This window comes from Chrysemys picta, chromosome 1, assembly GCF_011386835.1.
Source record: "Chrysemys picta bellii isolate R12L10 chromosome 1, ASM1138683v2, whole genome shotgun sequence".
NCBI lineage: Eukaryota > Metazoa > Chordata > Testudines > Emydidae > Chrysemys > Chrysemys picta.
The window spans coordinates 90,796,685-90,821,523 of record NC_088791.1 but is presented as its reverse complement, the minus strand read 5'-3'; the positions used below and the strand labels follow the sequence as shown (position 1 = coordinate 90,821,523).

General features: G+C 43.4%; 1 protein-coding gene across 1 annotated transcript in view; it reads right to left on the bottom strand.

The window, feature by feature from the left end:
* Positions 1 to 1,989: 1,989 nt before the first annotated feature.
* The window catches only part of LOC101939647 (suppressor of cytokine signaling 1-like), a 29,632-nt gene continuing 6,782 nt past the window's right edge, over positions 1,990 to 24,839 (bottom strand). Inside the window, exons 2-3 of the mRNA XM_024109841.3 lie at positions 11,177 to 11,301; positions 1,990 to 8,475 (exon numbers count right to left, since the gene is read on the bottom strand). Of these exons, the coding sequence (XP_023965609.1) occupies positions 7,897 to 8,409 (513 nt within the window). The 5' untranslated portion in view covers positions 8,410 to 8,475; positions 11,177 to 11,301 and the 3' untranslated portion in view covers positions 1,990 to 7,896. The remainder of the gene's footprint in view (positions 8,476 to 11,176; positions 11,302 to 24,839) is intronic.

Here is a 24,839-nt window from a genome sequence, read left to right as displayed (position 1 = left end):
AGCCCGCCTTTAGTTATAGAGGTAGCACGTAGCCATGTTTGTCCTAAAAACATCGAAGTAATTGTACATCTACACTGCAATGGCTGCATCCTTATAACATGACACAGCAACAATTTGCAGTGATCAAAAAATCATTATAGCTGAAATAAATGTGGGAGACCCTTTTACTTCCCTGCATGGAATAGGCTCACACAGATTAGAACGGATCTGCATGTTTCAGCAGCAAGGATGCTACCCAGATATATATGACCCTAGACTTGAATGTGCAGTTGCTAAACTCCTCAATATTATATTTTTTTTTCAGGACTTTCACCTCTGGAAACTGTAAGGGACAGCTGAGATTTCACATCTCTAGGTCTATGACCTTGCCTAAGATAGGAAATATTTGCTGAATTCTCTCACCTTTTCAACCCCACCAGTGGTAGCAATGTGGGGGGAATACTAGCATATACAAGGTAACAGCCAATTGCACTTAAAGCACAGTGTTGTGTGGCTCTCCTGTGAGCAAGGTTAGACAACCCAGTAGTAAAACAGCAGCAGCATTGTATTTACACTAGTGCTCCCACTGGTAGAGTTGAACTAGTGGTAGCAACAATAGTAAATTTCAGGGGAAAAGGTCTATTGTAGTGAAGACCAAGGAGAGACTAAGAGACTAGAGTGTGAAATATGATGCACTCATGGATTATATTTATTAACACCATTGACCTAGCTCATACAGCCTAGGAAGTGTGAATGACAGAATACCCAGAAAACACATTAGAAAATTCTGGTAAGAAGTTTTTCATGCTACTGGGAAAATGTTACAGAGAAAGAGAAGAAACAATAATAATAATGCACTGCAGTTATACTTAGTGCATCTATAGCACCTCGCCTCAGGATTTTAAAGCACATTACTGCTATTATTAGCTTTGGCCCTAATGGATAACATATGAATTATTTGTCTGTGTGGCTTATTTTTAAATAAGGTAACTATATCAACATATAAGTCAGAGACTGCATTAATTTTTGGCATATTCCTGCAAGGTTCAGTGGTGGTGGGAAAACATCTGGGCTTCCTTACTTCCCCATCTCCAGTTCATCCCTTCCTCATGCATGATCCCGAGCCTGCAGAGAGTTCCTCACAAGGTGTGGGGACAAAAGGGATGGTGCCCCCCCACACACCCCCAGCGCACAGATCTATTATTTATTTTTGCTTGGGAGTCCAAGAATCCAGACACTTACAATATGACTGGATTTATGTACAGATCTAAGCAGAGATGGGACATATCCCTAGGACTAAGCTGTAGTATGGTTCACAGTCTGCTGTCAAAACAGCTACCACCTTTCTCAGGTGGATACAGTCTTTGATCTAAATGTAGAAGTAAAAAGTGAACCATCTTGTCCATTTAGAAATAATTTTGTGCATCATCAAATTTGTTGGGAAGCCTTCTGCCTTGAGGATCTGCAGCTGAAGGAACTTTAAAGAGATTGACTTGTACAGACAGGTTCATATGCTGCACTTACTGTAAAGAAGTAACCAGCATAGCTGCATAGAAAGTAAAAGCAGAAAATGAAGTTAATTCAAGAACACCTTAGCCCTATCCCCAACTGGTAGATAAGCTCTAGCAGACGAATTCAGCACTAATCGTTTCAGAGGTATAAAACAGGACTCAAAGAAAGAGATGAGGGATCTGGTGTGGGTGGATTTACACAATATATGATGACAGAGAGAAGGAATGCATAAAGCTCTTTGGGATCCTTCTGGATGAAACAGGAACCATTTTAGATGTATTTCTCATCTGAGAGTGTTAGGTTGGCTTGTTCCTGCTATGGGTCCCAATTTAGCAAAATACTGAAATACATGGGAGTTTTATTAAAGTCAATGGCGTCACTGATTTGAGTGGAACCCCTTGTATGCTTATGTACCTTACTGAATCAGGGCCATAATGAGGTGGATTCAATTCTAACTTATTCTCGTGAATTTTAAGAGACTAATGCAAACACTAAGTGTTTTTTTTATGAAAGAGGATTTTTATTAATTTTAAAAATATACAAAATATAGTTTATACAAACTGAACCATTTTCAGCCCAGAGTTCATAACATCACATTCATTAGCTTACATCATAGGAAAGTGTCCTTTCAGATTTAATCCACACAAGAGATAGAGAGAGTGGTCTTATCTTTTAAGTGAATTGGTGCAGGAGTCTTCTCTATGCCCAACCAGGTATAGCTCAACCAGTAGCTGTTCTAGCCCCTCCCCCATCCCGCACACTGTACCCCCGCACCACCATGCCTCAGCATTGATGTTAAGGGCCACCTCTAGGGAAGCTAAGTTTCAGTGGCTCATTCAATCATTGGCCTTTCTACTGGACTATCAGGAGTGGGGTCGTTAACTGCCATCTGTGATTATGAGTTGCCTGATGTGTACATAGGCTGGGGAAAAAATTCTGTTCACTTGGACACAGGCAGATAAGATTTCAAAAGCTGGTTGCCTGCCTAGAAAATGGGGTTGTCCAGTTTCCAAGTTGTGGACTTGTTCTCTTGAGTAAGTTATGCTGAAGTACTGGTCCTGCTGTGATTGGCTAAAGGCTTTTCTCTGTATTGCACTTGTTCTGTTTTGGAATATTATGCCCAGGTTTCCCACTTCTATTCTCTAGTTTTTAGAGCCTACATTTTCCTTGGGAAAGACACATCCCAATGGACTTTGGAGCCTAAGCCACTTGGGCATTTCTGAAAATGTTACCATGTCCATGTTTTGCTCCTGGTCCTCTCCCACCCTTAAAGCCAGAAGAGAATAGCCTGAGGGGATTGGAAAGCATCTACACCTATTCATGTATAAATCCATCAATTCCACAAGTGCAATTTGTTATTCATAACAGTGCGAGTGTGGTCTTGTTTTGATTAAATGTATGATGGAAAACCCACTTTCTACCACCACTGTCTTATTGTGAAGTGGGCCTGATCCAAAGGTCATTGAAATCAGTGATAGTCCTTCCATTGATTTCAATGAGATCTGGATCAAGCCAAAATCTAAAGTATTGCCACCAAGAACAATATCCTGAAAGGCAGGCGGTTAAAAGCTTTGTTAAAACATGCATGTGCTGTCATTTATTCTGGATCTGATGCATTAGTGCATTTTGAGAGCAAACCACTAACAAGGCATTCTCCTTCTCCTCCACACTTTCGTAAAGCCGTCTAGCTTTACTGTGGCTGACATTAATTAGGCCCATTCTTCTCCCCTCTGACTGGCACAGATCAAAGCTACTGCTCCTGAAGTTACTCAGCCTGCCACCAGCCTCCCTTGTTGTCCTGGTCTAACAGATAGGAAGCTTGATTCTGTCCCAGGCAATATGATTTTTCCCCAGCCTATGTCCATGCTTGTCTACTAGGAACTAGACCGAAACCCCCACATCTCAGTTCAGAAAAGCAGATGTTAACAACTTTTGGTCACTACGGACCTGGAGCTGGAATCAAATCAGTGACAGAGGTAAAGGGCTAGGAGTCACATCTGCAATTCTTTTGTGCCATCCAGTTCCTTCCCGTCTGAACAAATTCAAGGGAAGTCACATTTGGAACTAAACTATTTAGCTTGAATCAAAATTAGATTTTTCTGACAATAGTGCTACTAGGTGTAGTGGCCCAAAAGCTCAGACAACTCTCCAGAAAGGAATCGTGAGTCAGAATGGCTCTCTTATCTCCCTTTTTTGTCTTTCTTTAGGACACGTATTCTCTCCTTTCCACATCCTCCCTAATCTGTCCCCTCTTCCTGTAAGGCAATTACATGATACAACCAGAAGATTCCATCAGTTTACATATACAAATATACAACACTAATGGGGTTATACATCCAAGGAATTGGTATATCTGGTGCAAACTAAACTAAACTGAAGAAGTCAGTACAGTCTAGTACCTGAGTTTATCCTGGTAAATTATCAATTCTAGCAAATTACAAGGCAATACTGATGCAAACATACAGTTTTGGTAACATCATCAGAGGTCAAATCTGAGACATTATTGCATGTATAGGGAAAATTATATTTGGAATTCTGATAAAGTAGGGGGGCCATTCAGGAATCCAAACATTCATCATGCCCTAATGCTATGCAATATATGAGATGTGGGTAGTTTGTGCACACTCCATGTTTCTAGGTGGAGTTTGATCTGGTGAGGCAGGTTCATAATGAACACAGACCCTTTTCTCAGAGGTAGTGATAACATAAAAGCCATTGGCTGGGGGCTCCCTTCTGCACATGTGCACACTGAGAAGCAACTAACAAATTTCAGCCAAGGACTCTGGGAAAAATACAACATGACTGGTTAAGACACAAGAGCATTATGAAGAGAGCTGGTGAGAGAGTCAGGTTACTAATCCCAACTGTTAGGAACTTCCAGTTTCTTATGCTGCACTTGTTGCTTGTTGGGATTAAAACTCGAGCACTTTAAGGCTTGATATACAGAACCTCTTATGAGTCCAATCAACTTTTAACTTTTACCATTAGCAAGAATACATTAAAAATCCATATGTGCGCTTGTATAATTTCCTCAGCAAACCGAGGTGTGCCAGTCAGAGACCCGAACCAACCTCGTTTTCCTATTCCCTGAACAGGGTTTTGAGGGCAGTAGATAATGAGAATACTATAAAGAAATTACAGACCTGCAGACATCCAAAGAGGCACTAGGGTACATGTCAGGAGATGTTTTCTCCTTCTTGAGGTGGGGATGGGCAAATCTACATTCAAGGTGTCTTACAGAAATATCTCCCACTGAGTGTCAGCAGCAAAATCCTTCTTAACAGAACATATTTTACAGAGAGAGAGAGAGAGACACATTTAAACACTCCCACAAGCAAACAATTATGGTTTTACTTACTTAGTCCATATTTTTCCAGAAGTTTTAAAAAGTTTTTCCATAGTCCTGGGCAGGTGGGGGGAGGGAAAGCACCATCTCCAAAACCCTTTACATCCAAATTGCCACAATACTTTTCCACACCATAATTCTCCCAAAATTGGTTTCTTTGTCCCACCCTGTGTTCTGAGAGACCTTTGTCTTTGTATTAATTGGGACAAGCATGCATATCATCCTTGTTTTAGAAATTAATAAAACAATACTTAGCACTTATATATTAGTTGTCAATCATAGAGTTCAAACCAATTTCCTATGGGGTGCGCACTAATTAAGCTATTTATAATACAGGGTGTTAAGCATGTGCTGTGTGGTTTACGTATAAAGCACGAACATTAAAACTAACTAAAAGATCCCCCTATTAGGAGCTAGAGTATTTTATTTATCCTTAATGTAATTTTCAAATAGAGCAATCGTGACCATTAACAATGGAATGATTCAAGAGCTGTTAGCTACACAACCCAAGGTGCTTATTTTTAGGCCAAATAATTAGATAAGAACAGTTCACAGCTGGGTCAAAGCAATGGAATGAGATGACTCTTCCCTCTGTGTTACACAACCATGGTAAAACAGAGCCATTCCCGAGGACAGCTGTGAACTTTGAAGAAATAAGTCAGTTCCTTTTGCTAGTGCATGGAGTAAATAGAGGAAGGTAGCGAGCATACTTCAGGTTTCATTTGCAGGGGCGCAAAGGAGGGGGAGTGAAAGGCCACGTAGGTAGAGAGGACTATGTCCCACCTGTCTTCCAGAGATGGGATGAGTAAGGGAATGCACAGCACAGGGCAGAGCAGGCAGGTGGCATTCATGGTTGAGGAAGGAGCTCAGAGGCAGTGGTTCTGCAGCAATGCACAGAAATAAAGAGTGTCTGAGGCTTCGCCTACAGGCTGGGGACACTGATGAAGTTCAAAATAGCACAAGTATCAGAGGAGTAGCTGTGTTAGTCTGGATCTGTAAAAAGCAGCAGAGAGTCCTGTGGCACCTTGCTGTCACGGACTGCCTCCTGTTGACCCACCTGCCTCTCCATCTACTTTGCCGTCAGTCCCACCTAGGCGGTATGACGGAGAACTTTGGTTGTGCTGTTGAGGAGTTTGTCATGCCAATTTCATTAAATAAGTTTCTTTAAAAAAAATCCTTGTAGGGCCTGAGGCAAGGCCTATTTCTTCTTTTCACTTCGAAGTGGGCAGCAGCCCAGGACTCTCGCCATTTAGAGCTAGTGCCAGAAAAAAAAAAGGCGAGCTATTAATCAGAGGAACAACTTGCCTCTCCGCTGCCTGAGACACTAAAAAGAAAAGAGATGTGCCTCAAAAGGTACCAAGAACATACAGTCTACTTGTCTGCACAGACTTGGTTATTTAACTTTGTATCTGTGCTAATGAGGCAATTTAAGTTGGTTTCTCTTTTAAAAGGAAACTGTTCCGATACAAGTTATGGACCAAATTTTCAAACATTTGCTCTGAAGTTACACACTCACAGTGCCATCTGTGCACAGAAGCATCTGTTTTCATAGGTACATTTTTAGGGACACTGCTTAAATGCTGATGTCACTCAGATGAACCCAATCTTTATAGGACCTTGTTTTCATAATTCTGTCTCATCCCCATGTCCATTCCCACCCTCACCAGCTGTGACATCTATAATGTGTATTCTTTGCATCAGGGCATTGTATAACTAGCTGTTCTTTGAGGCACCTAGCATACTATTCAATGCCATACAAATACAATATTTAAAATCTAGACCTTATATATTGAGACAGTGTCCTCCTTGTGGTACCTATATTTTTAGATTAATACACTAAAAAAAAAAAAAAAAAAAAAAAAATAAAGAAGTGAAATTTACTGTTCCTAACTAATCCTTTTTTCGTTTTTCACTTCACTCAGCATGGCCAGTGAACCTTTGATTTTCATGTACTGGCCCAAAGCTAGTTTGTTTGGTTTTCCAGCACTGCAGGAGAATTATTTTTTTTTGAAAGCTCCTTTCAAAGACATTTTGAAAACATTTTTATTAGTAGTAACTTTTATAATGCACTTCTCCGTCCCTTTTAGACAAAAACCTAACTTTTTAGAGTGTTCCTTTAGTGATGATCTGCAGGGGGCAGCAGCATACTGCCAGATGACCATACATGATGGTGCTTTAGACACATCCGCTGATACAATCAATAGCAGAATGGACTCTCCAAACCAAGACTTGGTTGGCTGAAATATAATATTATCCCACTACAGTAAAGCCCAGCTGCCCATAAAAAATGAAGCTATGCAGTCCAGCTTCCAATACAAGCAATGCAGAAGCTGGTGGAACTGTATTATTACACATGCCTGCAACTGTTTCCTACAGTGCAAATATTAGACAGTCATTTCTTGGATTTCTGAAGTGGCATGTTATGTATTTCCATGGTGCAGGGAAGTGAAGGCTGCTGGTTGTGAAATCTTTCTCTCTCTCAACACACACACACACACACACACACACTGCTTTGGTATCAGAGATCAGTGTACAATTCCTGATAACAGCTTGTCAAACTCTTGGAAATTCAACTGGATCTTTCCACGAGGAGAGATTTTTCAGCAAGAAATAGCTTAGGCACTTTGGAATACAGGGAGAACAGGGGTGTGCTGGCAGGACAGGCAATGCCCATGTTTCTGAAGCTTATGCATCACAACTGGAATAAAAAGTGCTGGATTGGGGCAGTTCTACTCTGCCACAGGGAGAAGCTACACACCTTTACCTCAGGAGGACATGGCTCCCGTAGTCAGCAGGTTTAAGCTATTCCCCGCCCCTACCCCAAGGAAAAGTACAATCCAACGGCAGTGGCACATTCAGTTAGCGTGTCACACTCGCTCAGTTTTGCCTGCCACATGTATGCAGCTGTCTCCCTCTCTGTATAGGCAGTGGATTCCAGGTGATATTATGCCTTGTTCCTTTCCACACTGAAAAGTAACTGCCCCTCCCATGTACCTCTTCCAATCTCTAACCTTCCTCCCTTGTCCCATTGTAAGCTCCCAGGCTTTGATGCAAAGTTCCTACAACTTGGGCACAACCCTGCGGTTCCTGCAGAGGGGTTCAGAGAACACCAGGGGGGTTCCCCCCATTTCATCACAGTGGATGGGGTTGGCCTGGGTTCCTGCTACCACCATCTCCAGCAGCCTAACTACACAGTCCGAGAACCAGTCCTTCAGCCAGAAGTAGCCCTCCCGGAAGGAGATCCGGAGGCTGACTGGGCCCGCTGGCATCCGAACACTCACACTGAAGAGGCAGTTCCCCTGAGAGCTGTCCCGCACCAGATAGGTCCCCACCGGCTCCTGCTGTAGCTTGGCATGTGCTTCACTCACAGATAAGGGACCCCAGTAGAAGCCACTGGCCTGCAGGATATTGAGCGATCGCTCCACTACCTCCCACTCACAGCTGCGGAAGGCCCGGTAATGAGTGGGTAAACTGGATGGAGCAGGAGTGTGGGGAGTTCTCCGATGCTGCCTTTGTGGAGGAGAAAGGTTCTTGTGTGCGTTCAGTAGATCATCCGGCCTCCCTCTGATCATCTCTCAAAGGGCCCATGGATCCCAGAAAGATGTGATCTTTAATACACTTTCTTCTTTGCATCCAGCCTGGGGAAGAGAATGAAAGTGAGGCAGGCAGATAGGAGTTTTAGTGTCTTTCTAATTGGATAAACGAAGTTTCACACAAAGAAAGCTGGGAAGCAAGGACACTACCGGGAGGAAAATGTACACAGAATTTATACAGCTGCACAAATCAGTGATAAAAAAATTGTTTAGTAACTCATATTCTCTCCACCCTGGCTCTCACCTCAGCCAATGCAGGATTATTCCTTATAACAGTCTGCTTACTCTAGTCTTAAATGACTCCAGCAAAGGGGCTTTCACCACATTCTTCGGCAGACTATCTTAATCTAATAAAGCACAGTGCTGGGAATTTCCCAACACATTCCCACAAGTTAGAGAATAATCATAGGCCTGAAGATGGGATCTTTCCTTGCCAGGAAATCATCTTGTTCATTATCATTCAATGGCTGATCAAAGGATTTCTCATATCTGCCTCCACTCTCTTCTTCGAGGACAAATATGGGTATGAAGAAACAGGAGCTGGGAAGGACTGATTCCCACCAATATCCACAAGCCCCTGTAATCAGTGATTCAATTATAGAATTGCTCTCCTCAATGCGACAGAAGAAGGTGAAGCTCTCTGCCCCAGTCCCCAACAATATCTCCCATATCTGATGATCTGTTTAACCCTGAGCATGTGGGTCAGAATCACCGAGTTAGATTTTAATCCTATTTATACAGCTAGGTACTGCTGAAGTCCAAGTAGCGATCCTCTCCCTAACCTCAGCCCCTTACCATGGAGAGTCTCCTGTATCATAGCCTCCTGGATGTTTCTCCCCTGTGCTCCATGAATCCTGTTGAATAATTCCAGACCATATGCTTCTTCCCTAACAAGTTATATCCTGACAATCTATTGCTAATTGTCTGCTTGTTACGCCTTCTGCCTCTGTTCACATGCTGGAATAAGAATACTCCTCTTTCTCACTGTCATGGTCTCTTTCTCTGTTTCTGTGTTCCTACCAGGTTCCCTATATTTAGCAGTGTTGATTCCTGCACCCGGACCCGCTGCTGCAGACATCAATCCAAAGTTATTATAATTATATATTTTTTAATATTATATATACACTGTGTGTGTATATGTGAGTGTGTATATATATACACACACATACACATATATAAACATAAAAACCACAGCCCGAGCCAGAGACTTCTTCTGTATGAGAAGCCTGAGCTGTTACATACCACTTCCCCAGGCGTACGAGTCAGTAACTCACCGCCAAAACCTTGCCCTCAATCCTCTGACGTGCTCCATTAACCCAGTCACTCTCTCTTTTTCTGACAGAAAATGAGGGGGAGAAGGCAAGCATGCGAGCAGACTGAACTGCCCCCAAGCAGGCTATAGACTGGGGAAGAGACATGCTTCAGTTTCCTCTCACTTCACCTACTTATCTCAGGCATACCACAGTACTACAGCAACACAAACCAATGTCCACGTTCCTTCAGTCAAAAGACAGGGATTTTCCATTCCCTCAGACTGGTCAGGCAAGCCAAACCCCAACAGAACCCCCGTGAAGCCTGCTACAGCAGTCACTGTTCTAAAGCTCAGCTAATCACATCACTCAATTTGCTGATTATTTTGAAGCCTCCTTTAATTTATTTAGTTGGGTACTTGTACCAGATTGACTGCTCTGTAGCCTGAAGTCCTCCAGTGGGGGGGGGAAGGTATAACACAGGCAGCGGGAGCCAAGCTTCTTTCACATGGCCCTGCTAACAGGTCTTACCCCTTACCTAAGAGTGGGCTTTGGAGGAGGGTACAGGAGTTCGGTCTCCATCATCTATTGTCCTTCTGCTGAATCTACCAACAAAGGACTAAGGCCAGTTGTCATGGTGGTTTTAGGGATGTGGACACTGGCCCACTAAGGCCCCATCTTTGCTAGCCTTTTCCCCACTAATGTTTCTCACTGTGGTTAACAATGACACAGCAGCACCACCAGTGGCACTACCAAAGGGAACTTTTCTAGACATAGAACTGTGACTATACCATCTGATCTCTCATTGGGAAACTTTTACAGTGGCAGAAAGCTTCACTTTCTAGTCATGAAAGCTTGTGAGATACAGAACCTTTAACCCATCACTGGTATAGGACTGAATATTCTCTATCCTGTACCTCAGCTCTGTCATTTTGGGAAGGAAATTCCACTTTCATTGGTGGGGGAGAGGGAGGATAAGGAGAAGTCAGCCACTGGCAGGTTGATATTTATTTATTTATTTATTAAATAAAGCCAGCTGCTGGAAGCTGCTCCGGAGATTTGGAATGTCAGAGTAAATCCCAGGGGAGATTGATCAGTGGGCAGAAAGCAAATAATACAGTCAAAATTGCATTATAAATGCAATTTATCACAGAACTCACCACCACAGATGAGACAAAGTAAATACACACACACAGTTAAATGGATATACCCAGTCTGTAAAGTGCTTTGAGATCGAAGGTACTATAGAAATGTATTACTACCACAATTTGCTTTGCAGGATGTAGCTACAGCACTGAGTTGAGGAGGCAGGGCCAAAACCTCACTTCTTTCAATTGTGCCCAAATCAAGACCTCCAAATAGCAGTTTAGCCAAGTCAGCTCAGCTATGACATGTGACCTCAAGGGTATAGGTTGTAAAGCAAAGAAAATTGCAGCTTCAGGCATATAGATCTGATTTTTCTGCATTTTTGCATCCAAACTCCCCAAAAGGCTTACCTCTTTTAATTTGCCATCCATCGGGATAAGCTTTTGGACATAAGGCCCAGGAATATCCATTTCCAAGAGTTCCAGCACAGTACTTCCTAACTTTTGCAAAGCCTCAAGCAAGAATAGCTTCTCACCTTGAAAAGTAAGAGAGACGTCAGTCAAACTGGTGAGCAAGTCCATCAGTGAAATACAGTGGGCCCCAAGTTTGCCCACCTTGATCTATATCAGCCCAGACTCATGCTCCGCAGTACATTTCAGATGGTGTGTGACGGAATGTACCCGTGTCCACACCTTACACACGATTGTAATAATCTTTGTACAAAGTATACTTTGTGAGATATCATTTAAAAATTCAATTTTCTGATAAATAACATCATGGCAAAATGCACGTAGCAGTGTTATATGTGAAGTTATAAACATAAGCTGAGATCATTACTTAGGCCTGGTCTACACTGGTCTACGTGAATAACGTCGCTGAAGTCGACGTACTTAGATCGACTTACTGTGGTGTCTTCATCGCGGTGAGTCGACTGCTGCCGCTTCCCCATCGACTCTGCCTGCGCCTCTCGCCAAGCTGGAGTACGGGAGTCGACGGCAGAGCGCTCAGGGGTCGATTTATCCCGTCTAGACTAGACGTGATAAATTGATCACTGCTGGATCAATCACTGCCCGCTGATCCGGCAGGTAGTGTAGACATACCCTAAGACTATGACTACACTAGCACTTTTGTCAGTATAACTTATGTCACTCAGGGGTGTGAAAAAAACAAACACCCCTCTCAGCGACATAAATTACACCTACAGAAGCTCCAGTGCGGCCATCGCTATGCGGCAGGAGACGCTCTCTTGACAACATAGCTACTGCCGCTTGTTGGGGGTGGTTTAATTATGTCAACGGGAGAGCTCTCTCCCACTGGCATAGAGCGGCTAGATAGGAGAGCTTACAGCAGTGCAGCTGCCTCGGTACCGCTGTGCTGCTGTAAGGTCTCTAGTGTAGACATAGCCTAAAAGTATGTTTTCCAGAGAAGACTTGGGAATGGCCAAACCAGTTCCTCAGAGACAAAGGGCAAGCTGATGCCTCAGCCAGGTGTGAACAAGGCTGACAGACCATTACCTGTGAAGGGGCCATTCTTTGGGCTTGGCTACACTTGCGAGTTACAGTGCAATAACGAAGCCCCGGGCGCCCTAGCTTACTACCTGTTCACATTAGCAAGGCACATAGAGCGCTCTGACTCCGCGGCTACAGCGCTGCTGGTACTCTATCTCAGCGAGTGAAATAATGTTTGCTGCACCCCTGCTGGAGCGCTGCGGCGCCAATGTGGACGAGGTGTTGCATTACTGTGCTCTGATCAGCCTCCGGAAACGTCCCATAATTCCCTTAAGTCAAGTGGCCACTCTTGCCATTGTTTTGTAATCACTGCAAGAATGCGGATATGCCCTTTGAAAGCTCCGTTCCGAGACAAAGCAACCATTACTGAGGAATGCTGTGTGAGAGAGAGAGAGAGGCGGAGGGGAGAGGGGGGTCTGTTGCTGTCTGAACTTACAAGACAGCATGCTGACATGCTCTCAGCCCCCCCCAAACCCACTCTCTTTCCCCCCACATACCCACAACACACTCCCTGTCACACTCCACCCCACCCCACATTTGAAAAGCACATTGCAGCCACTTGCATGCTGGGATAGCTACCACAATGCACTGCTCTCTGTGGCTGTTGCAAGAGCTGCTAATGTGGCCACGCCAGTGCGCTAGCAGCTGTCAGTGTGGACAGATTGTAGCGCTTTCCCTACTGCACTCTACGAAGGCTGGTTTAACTCAAAACGCTCTACATCTGCAAGTGTAGCCATGCCCTTTGGCAGGAAAAAAGGGTGCAGGGGCAAAAATATCTACGTCTTGGCAAAGAAACAATATGAAGTTCCCTTCCACACAGACTGCCTGTCACCTTGCTCCCAGCTGGAAATGCTTTGAATTTAACATAATTTGTTAAGTTAGGCACCGGTTGCATTTTATCTTTATTTTTCTTGCAACCATTTCTGACTTTTATGCCCTATTGCTTGTACTCACTTAAAATCTCTTTGTAGCTAATTAACTTGTTTTACTGTTTTATCTAATCCAGTGTGTTTGAATTGAAGTGTCTGGGAAACTCCATTTGGGGTAGCAAGCTATGTGTATATTATTTCTATTAAAGGAATAACTGACTTTATATAATTTGTATTGTCCAGAAGGCTAGACAGTACAGGACATACATTTCCAGGAGGATGTCTAGGACCTGTGGGGGTGGGGTCACCTTGCATAACCAAGGCTGGCAAGAGCCCAGCTGTGGCTTGCTGCCTGCTGCACACACAGACGCAGCTGGGAGTGACTTGTCTGCTTGAGAGTGTTTGTGAGCAGTCCAAACTGGAGGCAACAGCAGCAAAGCACTGTAAAGGGCACCCCAGGTTAGAAGGCAGGGGTGACACAACTACTCATTAGTCTGGATCGTACCCTGGGTATGTCACTTGGCGACAGTCAATGATAGTTTTATTATCACTGCCTTCAATGCTCTGGCCTGACTAGCAACCCCGCGTACATGGTGGATACCTCCAAAATAGCTCTCGGTCGACCCAGGGGCATCAGGAAGAGCTTTGAAATTGTCATTGTCTTTTGGAATTTAAATAGTGAAAACTGAAAGTGTCTTCAAAACTAATTTTAAAAATTGCTCAGGATCTCAAAGATTATGCTTCCCACAACAACAAGCTCAAGGCGGTGGTTGATACAGTGTCTAACATGAGAAGCATCTTGTCTACATTTGTTCTGTATGTCATTTGAACAGCCCATATTCACTATTGAACCATCTGAATGCAGCCCCAATCAATTTTGATTTGAGCTCTTCTGCCTTGATTCCAACAACCTCTAGAGTGGTCTTTTATTCCTTCTGCTGGCCCAGTTACCAAGGCTGCTATGTCAGCAAAGAGAGCACACGTCCCAAAAATACAATGTACAATGACTTGTTCAGCTACAGACCTGTTAGTGGATTCATCAATAGGCAGAAAAATAAACCTAGCTTTCTATACATATTTCGGGGGCACTTCCCTAAGACCTTGTCTACACTACAGAGTTTCATTATTTCTATTTAACTGGACTGCTTTGCAATGTTTATAGTCCACGCCATGAAGTGCACCCATAGACGGAAGGTGTATTTAGCTGATTTGTAGTTCTGCCACATGTCCGCACTAGTGCTACACAATCAGTGTAGCTGCAATGATTTCTGGGTATCTATTCCGGAGTTCCCAGAGCAGCTCCAGACTGAACTCTGGGCAATTCTGAAAGGCCTAAATATATTTGTGGGAGGAGGGGTCACACTCCCACAACCCACTGGGGAAATTCTCTGCTTCCCATGAGGTATCCCATAAGTCCCCTGGAGCACAGCAACCTATTACAAAGTATTTCATGCAATCTGGAGTCCAGTCAGAATGCTGAGCTTGCACTTTTGTATCAGCAGCAAAGGTTATAATTGGATCCCATAAAAGTGTATCATGAGTCATGTAAGATGGTGGCAGTGAGAGGGTGAGGAGTGTTCCAATAGAGAGCCCAAGAGTGAAGCTGTGTATACTTTAATGGTTACCACATACTCCATCCACATTAATGCTAACCTTATTTAAGCTGTTACCACAATACTGTAGTATCTCCTTTGTCCACACCAGCACTAACACACTTGAGACTCAATCAAGGTTGGTTCTAGGGGGGAACAAACAAACCTAGGCTGAATAGCACACAGAGAGGTTTGCATATAAATGAAGGTGTTACTGTTATGCCAGCAATGCCCCTCTGCCATATACATTGGCCAAACCGGACAGTCTCTACGAAAAAGAATAAATGGACACAAATCAGACATCAAGAATTATAACATTCAAAAACCAGTTGGAGAACACTTCAATCTCCCTGGCCACTCGATTACAGACCTAAAAGTTGCAATATTACAACAAAAAAATTTCAGAAACAGACTCCAACTAGAGACCGCTGAATTGGAATTAATTTGAAAATTGGACACCATTAAATTAGGCTTGAACAAAGACTGGGAGTGGATGGGCCATTACACAAAGTAAAACTATTTCCCCATGCTTATTCCCCCCCCCCCCCCCCGTCCCCCTACAGTTCCTCATATCTCCTTGTCAATTGCTGGAAATGGGCCATTTTCATTACCACTACAGTTTTTTTTCTCTCCTGCTGATAAAAGCTCACCTTAACTGATCACTCTCCTTATAGTGTGTATAGTAACACCCATTGTTTCATGTTCTCTGTGTATATATATATCTTCCTACTGTATTTTCCACTACATGCATCCGAAGAAGTGGGCAGTAGCCCACGAAAGCTTATCCTCAAATAAATTTGTTAGTCTCTAAGGTGCCACAAGTACTCCTGTTCTTTTTGTGATACAGACTAACACGGCTGCTACTCTGAAAGGGTTAACTAGAGTGACCAGATGTCCCGATTGCATAGGTACATAGGTACAGTCCCGATTTTTGGGTCTTTTTCTTATATAGGTTCCTATTACCCTCCACCCCCGTCCCAATTTTTCACACTTGCTGTCTGGTCACTCTAGTATTAACTGCCATTCATTTCTTTAAGACAGTTGCAAATTCTTAGGCCTGTCCTTTCTTTATTGTTCACTCTGTGGATATAAAACATAGGTTGATTCAAGAATGAGGCAATTTATTTATTGTTTGTTGATTAAGGCCATTATGATTGGCAAGTTACAGGGTATTTGGAAAAACTCAAAACTGAAATTGCATCTACTGACTGTATAAACCAGTGTTCAGCAAGGAAGCAAATGTATAGCTCTCCTTATATTGCAATCTAGTAACAGAAGCCACATGTAGAGAGAGCGACATTTCCTGCTTCCATGCATTGTATATCAGCAGCAGAACAATCATGTACCGGGAAGGAATCAATTCTACAGGCCTTGCAAAAGGATTGCTCTTATCAGAAAGCTTTTCGTTAAGCTGCTTGGCTCTAGCAGCAACAGCCAGGTTCGTTACAGCCCTGCAACTGCAAAATATCAGAGAGGCCATCGCTCGCCTAAAAGCCAAAACATGTTTTGCAAGAGCTGTAAGTAACCAGTTGCAGTTTAGTACAAGCCTGCTCTGGTTTGGTTGTCTAATTTAATTATCACTTGCCTTTCTGGCAAAAATAATTTCCTTTGGACTACTGAACTCTGGCCTACAGCTTGGAATTATTTTTCTCCCTCTTAAAAAATTAAACAGTTTTGGCTGATGCTAAGTTTAGGAGACTTTAACAGCTGCTATTTAGCCTACTCGAGCCTGACTAAAAAACTGAATTGTTGCTTGCCCTTCTGGCTAACATGCCTGCCTTTGCTGGTCGTTGGCCAGCTGTAGTATTGTCAAAAATCATGATTTTATCTTGTGATGCAAGAAGCTCCAACCTTCACACAAATCTCAGCCCTGCCTGGAGGAAAACCCCTCCGACTGGCTGTCTTTCCCACCTCCGGGGGAAGAGCAGCTGGTAGAGATGCTGCAGGAAGAAAATAGCTCTTCCCCCTCCTCTTGGGAGCACAGGGACGTTTTTGGGTGGGGGGGGGGGGGCGAAGCAGCTGACACCATTCTCACTGGAGAGAAGGGAGGAGAAGGAGGAAGCAGAAACAACCCAGAAGCTCAGGGTGACTTGGCTCCCCCTCTCTCCATTGAAAAATGTGTCAGCTTCTTCCTCTTCCCATCTCCCTCTGCAACATCAGGCCTGGGAAGGTGGAGGGGGGGGGAGGGGAGAATAAGCCCTGGATCTGCCTCTGCCTCCGCCCTTCCCTCCCCCTCCCCCCCGGGATTCCATTGTAGCCTCTCCCGCCCCCCAGGCCTGGTAGAGGGGGTGAAGAGCCACTGGAGATGCAGGAGAAGCAGAGGTGCACTGAGGGGTAAGGGGCAGATGTGGGACGGGGTGGTTTGTCATTAATTGATGAGCTGGAGGATGGATAGATGCAGGGTGGGAGGGCACAGAATTAATTAACATTTTGGGGAGAAGTTGGCTGCCTCCTGATACAGAGTTTACAGTAGACCTCTCATAGCACGGCCCAAAAACACTTTATAAATCTGGAAGAGTTGCCAATTGTGTGTGTCTGTCTGTCATATTTACAGCCACCGCAGACCAGATGAGAACACTAACAGACAACACACTCAGACTGAGTCTGAGACATGTTCAGCAGTGCATTTTTCCTTGGTCTCATCCCATCCCCAGTGCAGTACTTTTATGAATAACATCATTTACGTCCATTCACCTGCCTTCTGACTGCCACACTCTCCTCAGCCCCTTCTCCTTCCCTTTTCCCTGATGCAGCTCAATCCTCTTTGCTCCAACCCCACACAGGCACCGTCCCCATCTCACTGGGGCTCAGTTGCTGCTGTGCCAGGTTGAGACCACAGAAATAACTTCTGGAGAAGTAACAGGCTGTCAGTGGTTTCAGCGTGGTGAGACAACTGGCCCACTGATCAGAAAAAGGATATTGAGGGAATGGTGCTGAAGGTAACCAGTCATAACGGATAGTTTCAACTACCCAGGTACAAAACTGGTCAAGTGTTACAATGGGAAAGGTTTAGAGAAAATTTCTTGACACTGAAATGGTTGCTTCTTGGAACAGTTAGTCCTACAAGCACACAGGAAGAGAGGATATCCTTAACGTACTCCTAAGTAACCCACAGGAGTTGATTGAAGAGGAAACAATAGTTAGGCCCCTTAGTAACAGTGATCACAATATAATTAAGGTCAATATCCTCAAAGGAGGAATCATATAAAAAAATTGCATTGACACACTAAGCATTAGAAAGGGGGATTCCTGCCCACCTGCCCTCTCCATGAAACGGAAGCTAGAAAAAAAGCCCTGAAAGTGAAAGTCACCACTGAGGTTACTTAAGCAACCCTAATACAGTCACAAAAGTATGCAATCCCCTAAACAAACAAGGAAGCAAGAAGGGAACCAAAATGGCTAACAGGCAAGGTTCAAGAGGCCATTCAAGCCAAACAGGTATTATTTGTATTGTGGTAGCACCTAAGAGCCCCAGTCACTGATCAGGACCCCACAATGTTAGGCAATGTACTAAACATGCAACAAAAAGATGGCTCCTACCCGAATGTGCTCACAATGTAAGTAATCTTTAAGAAGATGGCATCTAACCCTAGTGAAGCAAATAAACTACAGAAGCCAATATGTACATTGAGGTTAGGGTGGCTATGATGAGGTTGGGTCAGCAAATAGCAAAGATGTATATAAAAACAAGAGTGTTTTCCATAGATCAGAAGCAGGAAACTTGTGAGAAAATAATCAGGACTAGTAGACTACTAGTAAGTAAAAGGCACAATTAGGAGAATAAGGACATTGCTGAAAAGCTAAATGCATCAGTCTTCACTATCAAGGATGTAAAAGAGATACCTCCCCAGATCTATTATTTTCCAGTTATTAAGGTTAGGCACTATCAGACATTAAGGTATCAAGAGAGGAGATGCTGAGACAAACGAATTAAAAAAAACAAGTCATGAGGACCAGATGGTCTACAGCAGTTAGCCTCATGCCACAAGGTTCCATACTGTTTAATATATTTATTAATTATCTGGAAAAGCAGGTGAACAGTGAGGTGGCAAACAGTGCAGATGACAAAATTACTTAGGTTAGTTAAAACCATAGACAAGAAGAACTTCAGAAGGATCAAGCAAAGCTAGGTAAATTGGCGACACAAGATCAGATTAAATTCAGTGTTGATAAATACAAGGTAATGCATGTTTGTAGGAAAACTTTGAACTACTCATACAACTTATAAGATTCTAAATTAATTGTACTAACTCAGGAAAGATCTGGACAACACTGTAGACATGGGATGGGCAAACTTTTGGGCCTGAGGGCCACATCTGGGTATGGAGATTGTATGGCAGGCCATGAATGCTCACAAAATTGGGGGTTGGGATGCGGGAGGGGATGAAGGCTCCAGCTGGGGGTGTGGGCTCTGGGGCCAGAAATGAGGAGTTCAGGGTGTGGGAGGAGGCTCCGGGCTGGGGTAGGGGGTTGGGATGGAGGGGTGGGAGGGTGAGGGCTCCGGCTGGGGATGTGGGCTCTGGGATGGGACTGGGGATGAGGGGTTGGGGGTGCAGGAAAGTGCTCTTGGCTGGGACCAAGGGGTTTGGAGGGCAGGAGGGGGATTAGGGCTGGGGCAGGGGGTTGGGGCGCTGGAGGGGGTCAGAGGTGCAGGCTCTGACAGGCGGCTCTGTGCACTGCCCTGTCTGCAGGTGCCACCCCTGCAGCTCCCATTGGTTGTGGTTCCCGGCCAATGGGAGCTGCGGGGGTGGCACTTGGGGTGGAGGCAGTGTGCAGAGCCCCCTGGCTACCCCTACGCTTAGGAGCCAGAGGGGGTATATGTCGCTGCTTCCGGGAGCCCCAGCACAGGCGGAGCAGGGCAAGCCCCCGACCCCGCTCCTCAGTGGGAGCCTGAGGGCTGGATTAAAACGTCTGAAGGGCTGGATGGGGCTCCTGGGCCGTAGTTTGCCCACCCCTGCTGTAGACAGCTCAATGAAAAAAGCGTCTGCTTGATGTGCAGAGGCAATCAGAAAAGCAAACAAAAATGCTAGGATGCATAATAAATGGAATGGAAAATAAAAATGAGGACGTAATGACATTAAGAAAGTCAATAATATGCTCTCACCTCTCACCTGGAATACTATGTTCAGTTCTGGTAAAAAATGGATACAGAAGGGTGGAGGGGGTTTCAGAGACCAGGGATGAAGGGGCACAGAAAAACTTCCATACGAAGAGGGACAGAAAAGACTAGCACTGTTTAGAAGAGATAGGTGAGAAGAGGCATGAAGGAAATATCAAGACAATGAAGGTATAAAGTCAATCAGACAGTTCTTTGTATACGCTCTCATAATACAACAAGAAGAGGACAGTCAATGAAGTTGAAAGATAAACTTATAATTGACAGAAGAACTACTCTCCCCATGCATACTTTATTTTTGGTGCAGTCCCCAACATTCTCATTTCGTCATTGCTTGTCCTGCACAAACTCTATTCAATACCCATCAGTCTGTGAAGACTTCATAAAGCACACCTCACTATACCAATCCATAAGGCCAATATGAAGGTAACAAATATTTTATTGGTCAGTTTATGCCCTGGTTTAATAGTATTTAGCTGTATGTAAGTTCAGAAGTTTTAAAATCAAGTGATTTTAAAGTAGAGCGGACTAGAGACTCCACAGTGAGTCATTTTTAAGTGTCACTTTTAAGCAACCATCACGTAAACATTCAACTTCCCATAAGAATTCCAATGTGCTCTGATAATGATCACAAACATACGTTTCCTGTGCAAAGTTAAGAAAGTGAATACAGGACTTATAAAGGATCCGTTATGTCAATCTCAATTACGGAGCTGCTACTGAATAGCTCTATATCAATAACTTAGACTACTTTTCTTCATACTATCGCAAAAGAAAAGTTATGTACCATTCTACAGTGAATCAATTGTTACAAACAAAAAGACAATCATACCTCTCCAACATTTTGAGGGGCAGCACTTACTTTGGTCCTGTTGTACATTACATTCCACACAAATCTTGTGTCTCATCGCTTACTTTCAAAAGTTGCTTACAACAAAAATAATCATGGCGCAGATGTTATTGATGTCATTTACATTAAAAGGATAAATCCCACAGTACTTTCAGTTTCTTGCATTTATATATTTGTGTCCTCCTCACTTTGGTTCTGGGTCACACATTGTCTCCTGTATGTGGGCCTTGGAAGGCTGAGAAATATGCACAAAATTACTAGATAAGTGACTTAGTCCAAAGCTGGAGCTAGAACACTGTTCCTTTAGTGCCAAAAACACAGACTTCTACCATTTAAGAATAAGGGAAAAATCTCTGTTACACTGATGAATAGGAGAAGCATTACTGCTCTCTCCAAAAGTGTAAGAGCACACATACACACTATGGCCCAGTCCTGCAACTGCATCCTCAAGGGCAGATCCATGCACCCGTGTTGAACCCCACTGACTTCAGTGAGACTCCATGCACGTGGAAGCATCCCCCTATGCAGTTCAAACTGCAAGAACAATTACAATTAAATATAATCTGAGTACGTTTGCTTAATTATAATCTATTTTCTTCAACTATAGGTGGGACATAAGTTTTCAATATAATTTAATTATGGGGAAAGTATGACAGAGTAGTAACAAGCTGTTTTTGAGTTAGAGGATCACAAAGTGTTGGACAAGTCAAAATTTGAGATCAGGTTTGCAGAAAAGCCTTCAGAGTAAACCTGGTAATTTTTGATCTAACCCAATTTTGCTAACAAAAATTCTAGGGAGCTAATACAAAGCTAACGGAACCTGGTTGCAACCTTAACCATGGAAAGTTGATCCTCTATATAGTACATTACATATGTTTTTGAGTATGAGAGAGCATAAGAGAACTGTTCGGGGGAGGGCAGGAAGGGGGAACACAGAAAATGAGCGTTACCAAAATACCTTGAGAGTAGTTCTTGGAAATGTGCAGTCTGCAAATTTGTATCAGACTTCATTTCCTGTGAAGTGCACACTGACTTTTTCATCTCTCCACCAAAGGAAAGGAAAATGAACACGCTTTAAAGGGGCTGCTGTGCACTCTCCAAAGACAACACAGCAAATTTTGCCATTAAATAACACACCCAAAAATTGACATCTTTTGCTCATTTAAGCTAGTTTACAAGAACTGAACTATTATGATTCTGATACAGAACAACTGGATATAACCTAAGATTCAAAGTAGTATTGATTATACCTTCTTAAACCTTTCCCTTCTGGAGACTTGGGTTCAAATCCTGAGTTTGGTCATGGATGTCACTTATTTTTGGACACTTATTCACAATACAAAATAAACAGGGACCAGACATCTTTGCTTTAAGAAAGGCCCAAAACTGAATTAATAGATGGGTCTGATCAGAAATAAGGCAGAATCATACAAATGTAGGGCTGGAAGGGAGCTCGAGAGATAATCTAGTCCAGCCCCCACGCCAAGGCTGGGGCAAGTAAACCGTCCTAGACCATCCTTGACAGCTGTTTGTCTAATCTGTGCTTAAATACCTCCAATTACAGGGATTCCACATCCTCCCTTGGTTCCAGTTCTAACAATAAGGATAGTTAAGCAAGTTTTTCCTAACATCTAACCTAAATTTCTTTTGTTGCAAATGAAGCAGATTACTTCTTATCCTACCTTTCATGGACATGAAGAACAATTGACCACCATCCTCGACAACACTCTGCAACCACATTAAGGGCTGTTATCAGGTCCCCCTGGGGTCTTCTTTCTCAAGACCAAACATACTGGCTTTTTTTTAATCTTTGCTCATAGGTCAGATTTTCTAAACCTTTTATCATTTTTGTTGCTCTCCTCTGGACTCTTTCCAGTTTGTCCACATCTTTCTTAAAGGATCATGACCAAAACTGGACACACACTCCACCTGTGACCTCATCGGTGCTGAATAGAGCAGAACAAATGCCACCCGTATCTTACATCTGACACTCCCGTTAATACACCCCAGAATCATATTAGCCATTTTTGCACCTGCATCACATTGTGGATCATGTTCAATTTGTGATCCACTATAACCCCTAGTCCTTTGCAGCAGTACTACCACCTAGCCAGTTATTCCCCATTTTGTAGTTGTGTATTTTATTTTTTCTGTCTAAGTGTGCTACCTTCAACTTTTTCCACTTGTTAATTTCAGACTAATTCTCTAATTCAGCGATTCTCAAACTATGGGTCGGGACCCCACAGTGGGTCAGGTCCCTGTTTTAATGGGGTCACCAAGGCTGGCTTAGACTTGCTGGGGCCTGGGGCTGAAGCCTGAACTCCACCGTGTGGGGCCAAAGCTGAAGCCCAAGGGCTTCAGCCCTGGGCAGCAAGGCTCAGGTTACAGGCCTCCCGCCCGGGGCTGAAGCCCTTGGGATTTGGATTTGGCCCCCACTGCCTGCAGCGGTGGGGCTTGGGTGGGTCAGGCTTCGGTCTTCCTTCCTGGAGTCGTGTAGTAATTTTTGTTGTCAGAAGGGACTTGCGGTGCAATTAAGTTTGATAACTCCTGCTCTAATTTGTCATGGTCATTTTGAATTCTAATCTGTCCTCCAAAGTGCTTGGTGTCATCTGCAAATTTTATAAGCATACTTTCCATTCCATTATCCAAGTCATTAAAGAAAACATTGAAAAGTACCAGACCCAAGACTGACTCCCGTGGGACCACACTAGATATGCCCTCCCAGTTCAACGGTGACCAATGATAACTACTATTTGAGTATGGTCTTTCAACCATTTGTGTACCCACTTTATAGCACTTTCATCTAGACCACATTCTCATAAGCAAACTAGGGCAATATCATGTGGGACTGTGTCAAAAGCCTTACTAAAATCAAGATACATCATGTCTACTGCTTCCTCACTATCCACTAGGCCAGTAATCCCATCAAAGGAGGAAATGAGGTTGGTTTGGCATGATTTGTTCTTGACTATTGGCTATTATTTATCACCCTATTATCTTCTAAGGCTCAGATTTTTTAAGACATTTAGGCATTGCAACACCTATCTGATTTAGGATCCTCAATATCATTTTAAAAGGGACGTAGGCACTTAAATCCCATTGACAGTTGAAATCCTTTTTGAAAATTAGATTTAGGCTCCTAAATCAGTTAGGCGTTGCAATGCTGAATACAACAATGCCTAAATACCTTTAAAAATCTGGGCCTAGGTGCTTACAAGTTGATTGGTTAATAATTTGTTCCATTATATTTCCAGGTATCAAAGTTAGGCTGACTGGTCTATAATTCCTTAGGTCCTCTTAGTTCCCTTTTTTAAAGATCGGTACTATGTTTGCCCTTCTCCCTCCTCTGGGACCTCCCCTGTCCTCCCTGAATTCTCAAAAATAATTGCTAATGGTTCCGAGATTGCTTCAGCGAGGTCCTTAAGTACCCTAGCATGAATTTCATCAGGCCCTGCTGACTTGAATACATCTAACTTATCTAAATATTCTTTAACCTGTTCTTTTCCTATTCTGGCTTGTGTTCCTTCCCCCTTGTTAATATTAATTGTGCTAAGCATCTGGTCACAATTAACCTTTTTAGTGAAAACGGAAGCAAAATAGGAATTAAATACCTCAGACTTCTTGATGTCATGAGTTATTAGCTCTTCTTCCCTGCTAACTAGTGGACTTAGGACAGGTCTACACTACAAACTTGCATCGACGCAGCTGCTGTAGCACTCCTGGTGAAGACACTTTAAGCCGACAGGAGAGAGCTCTCCCATTGGATTAATAAATCCACTTCTGTGAAAGGCGGTAGCTTCTTCCACTGAGACACGCTGTCTACATGGGAGGGTTAAGGTCAGTATACCTATCGCTCGGGGGTGTGGATTTTTCACATCCCTGAGCAACATAGTTATATTGAAGTGTGTAGTGTAGACCTGGCCTTAACCTTTCCTTTGTCTTTCTTTCACTCCTAATGTATTTGTACAACCTCTTCTGAATGTCCTTTATGTCCCTTACGGTTTGTTCCTTAGGTCTGGTCTACACTACGGGGTTAGGTCGACATAAGTTGCCTTGCATCAACCTAGCTGTGGAAATGTCTTCACATAAATTTGGCTCCCACAGACATAATCACCTCTCAGCACTGATTTAGTAACAC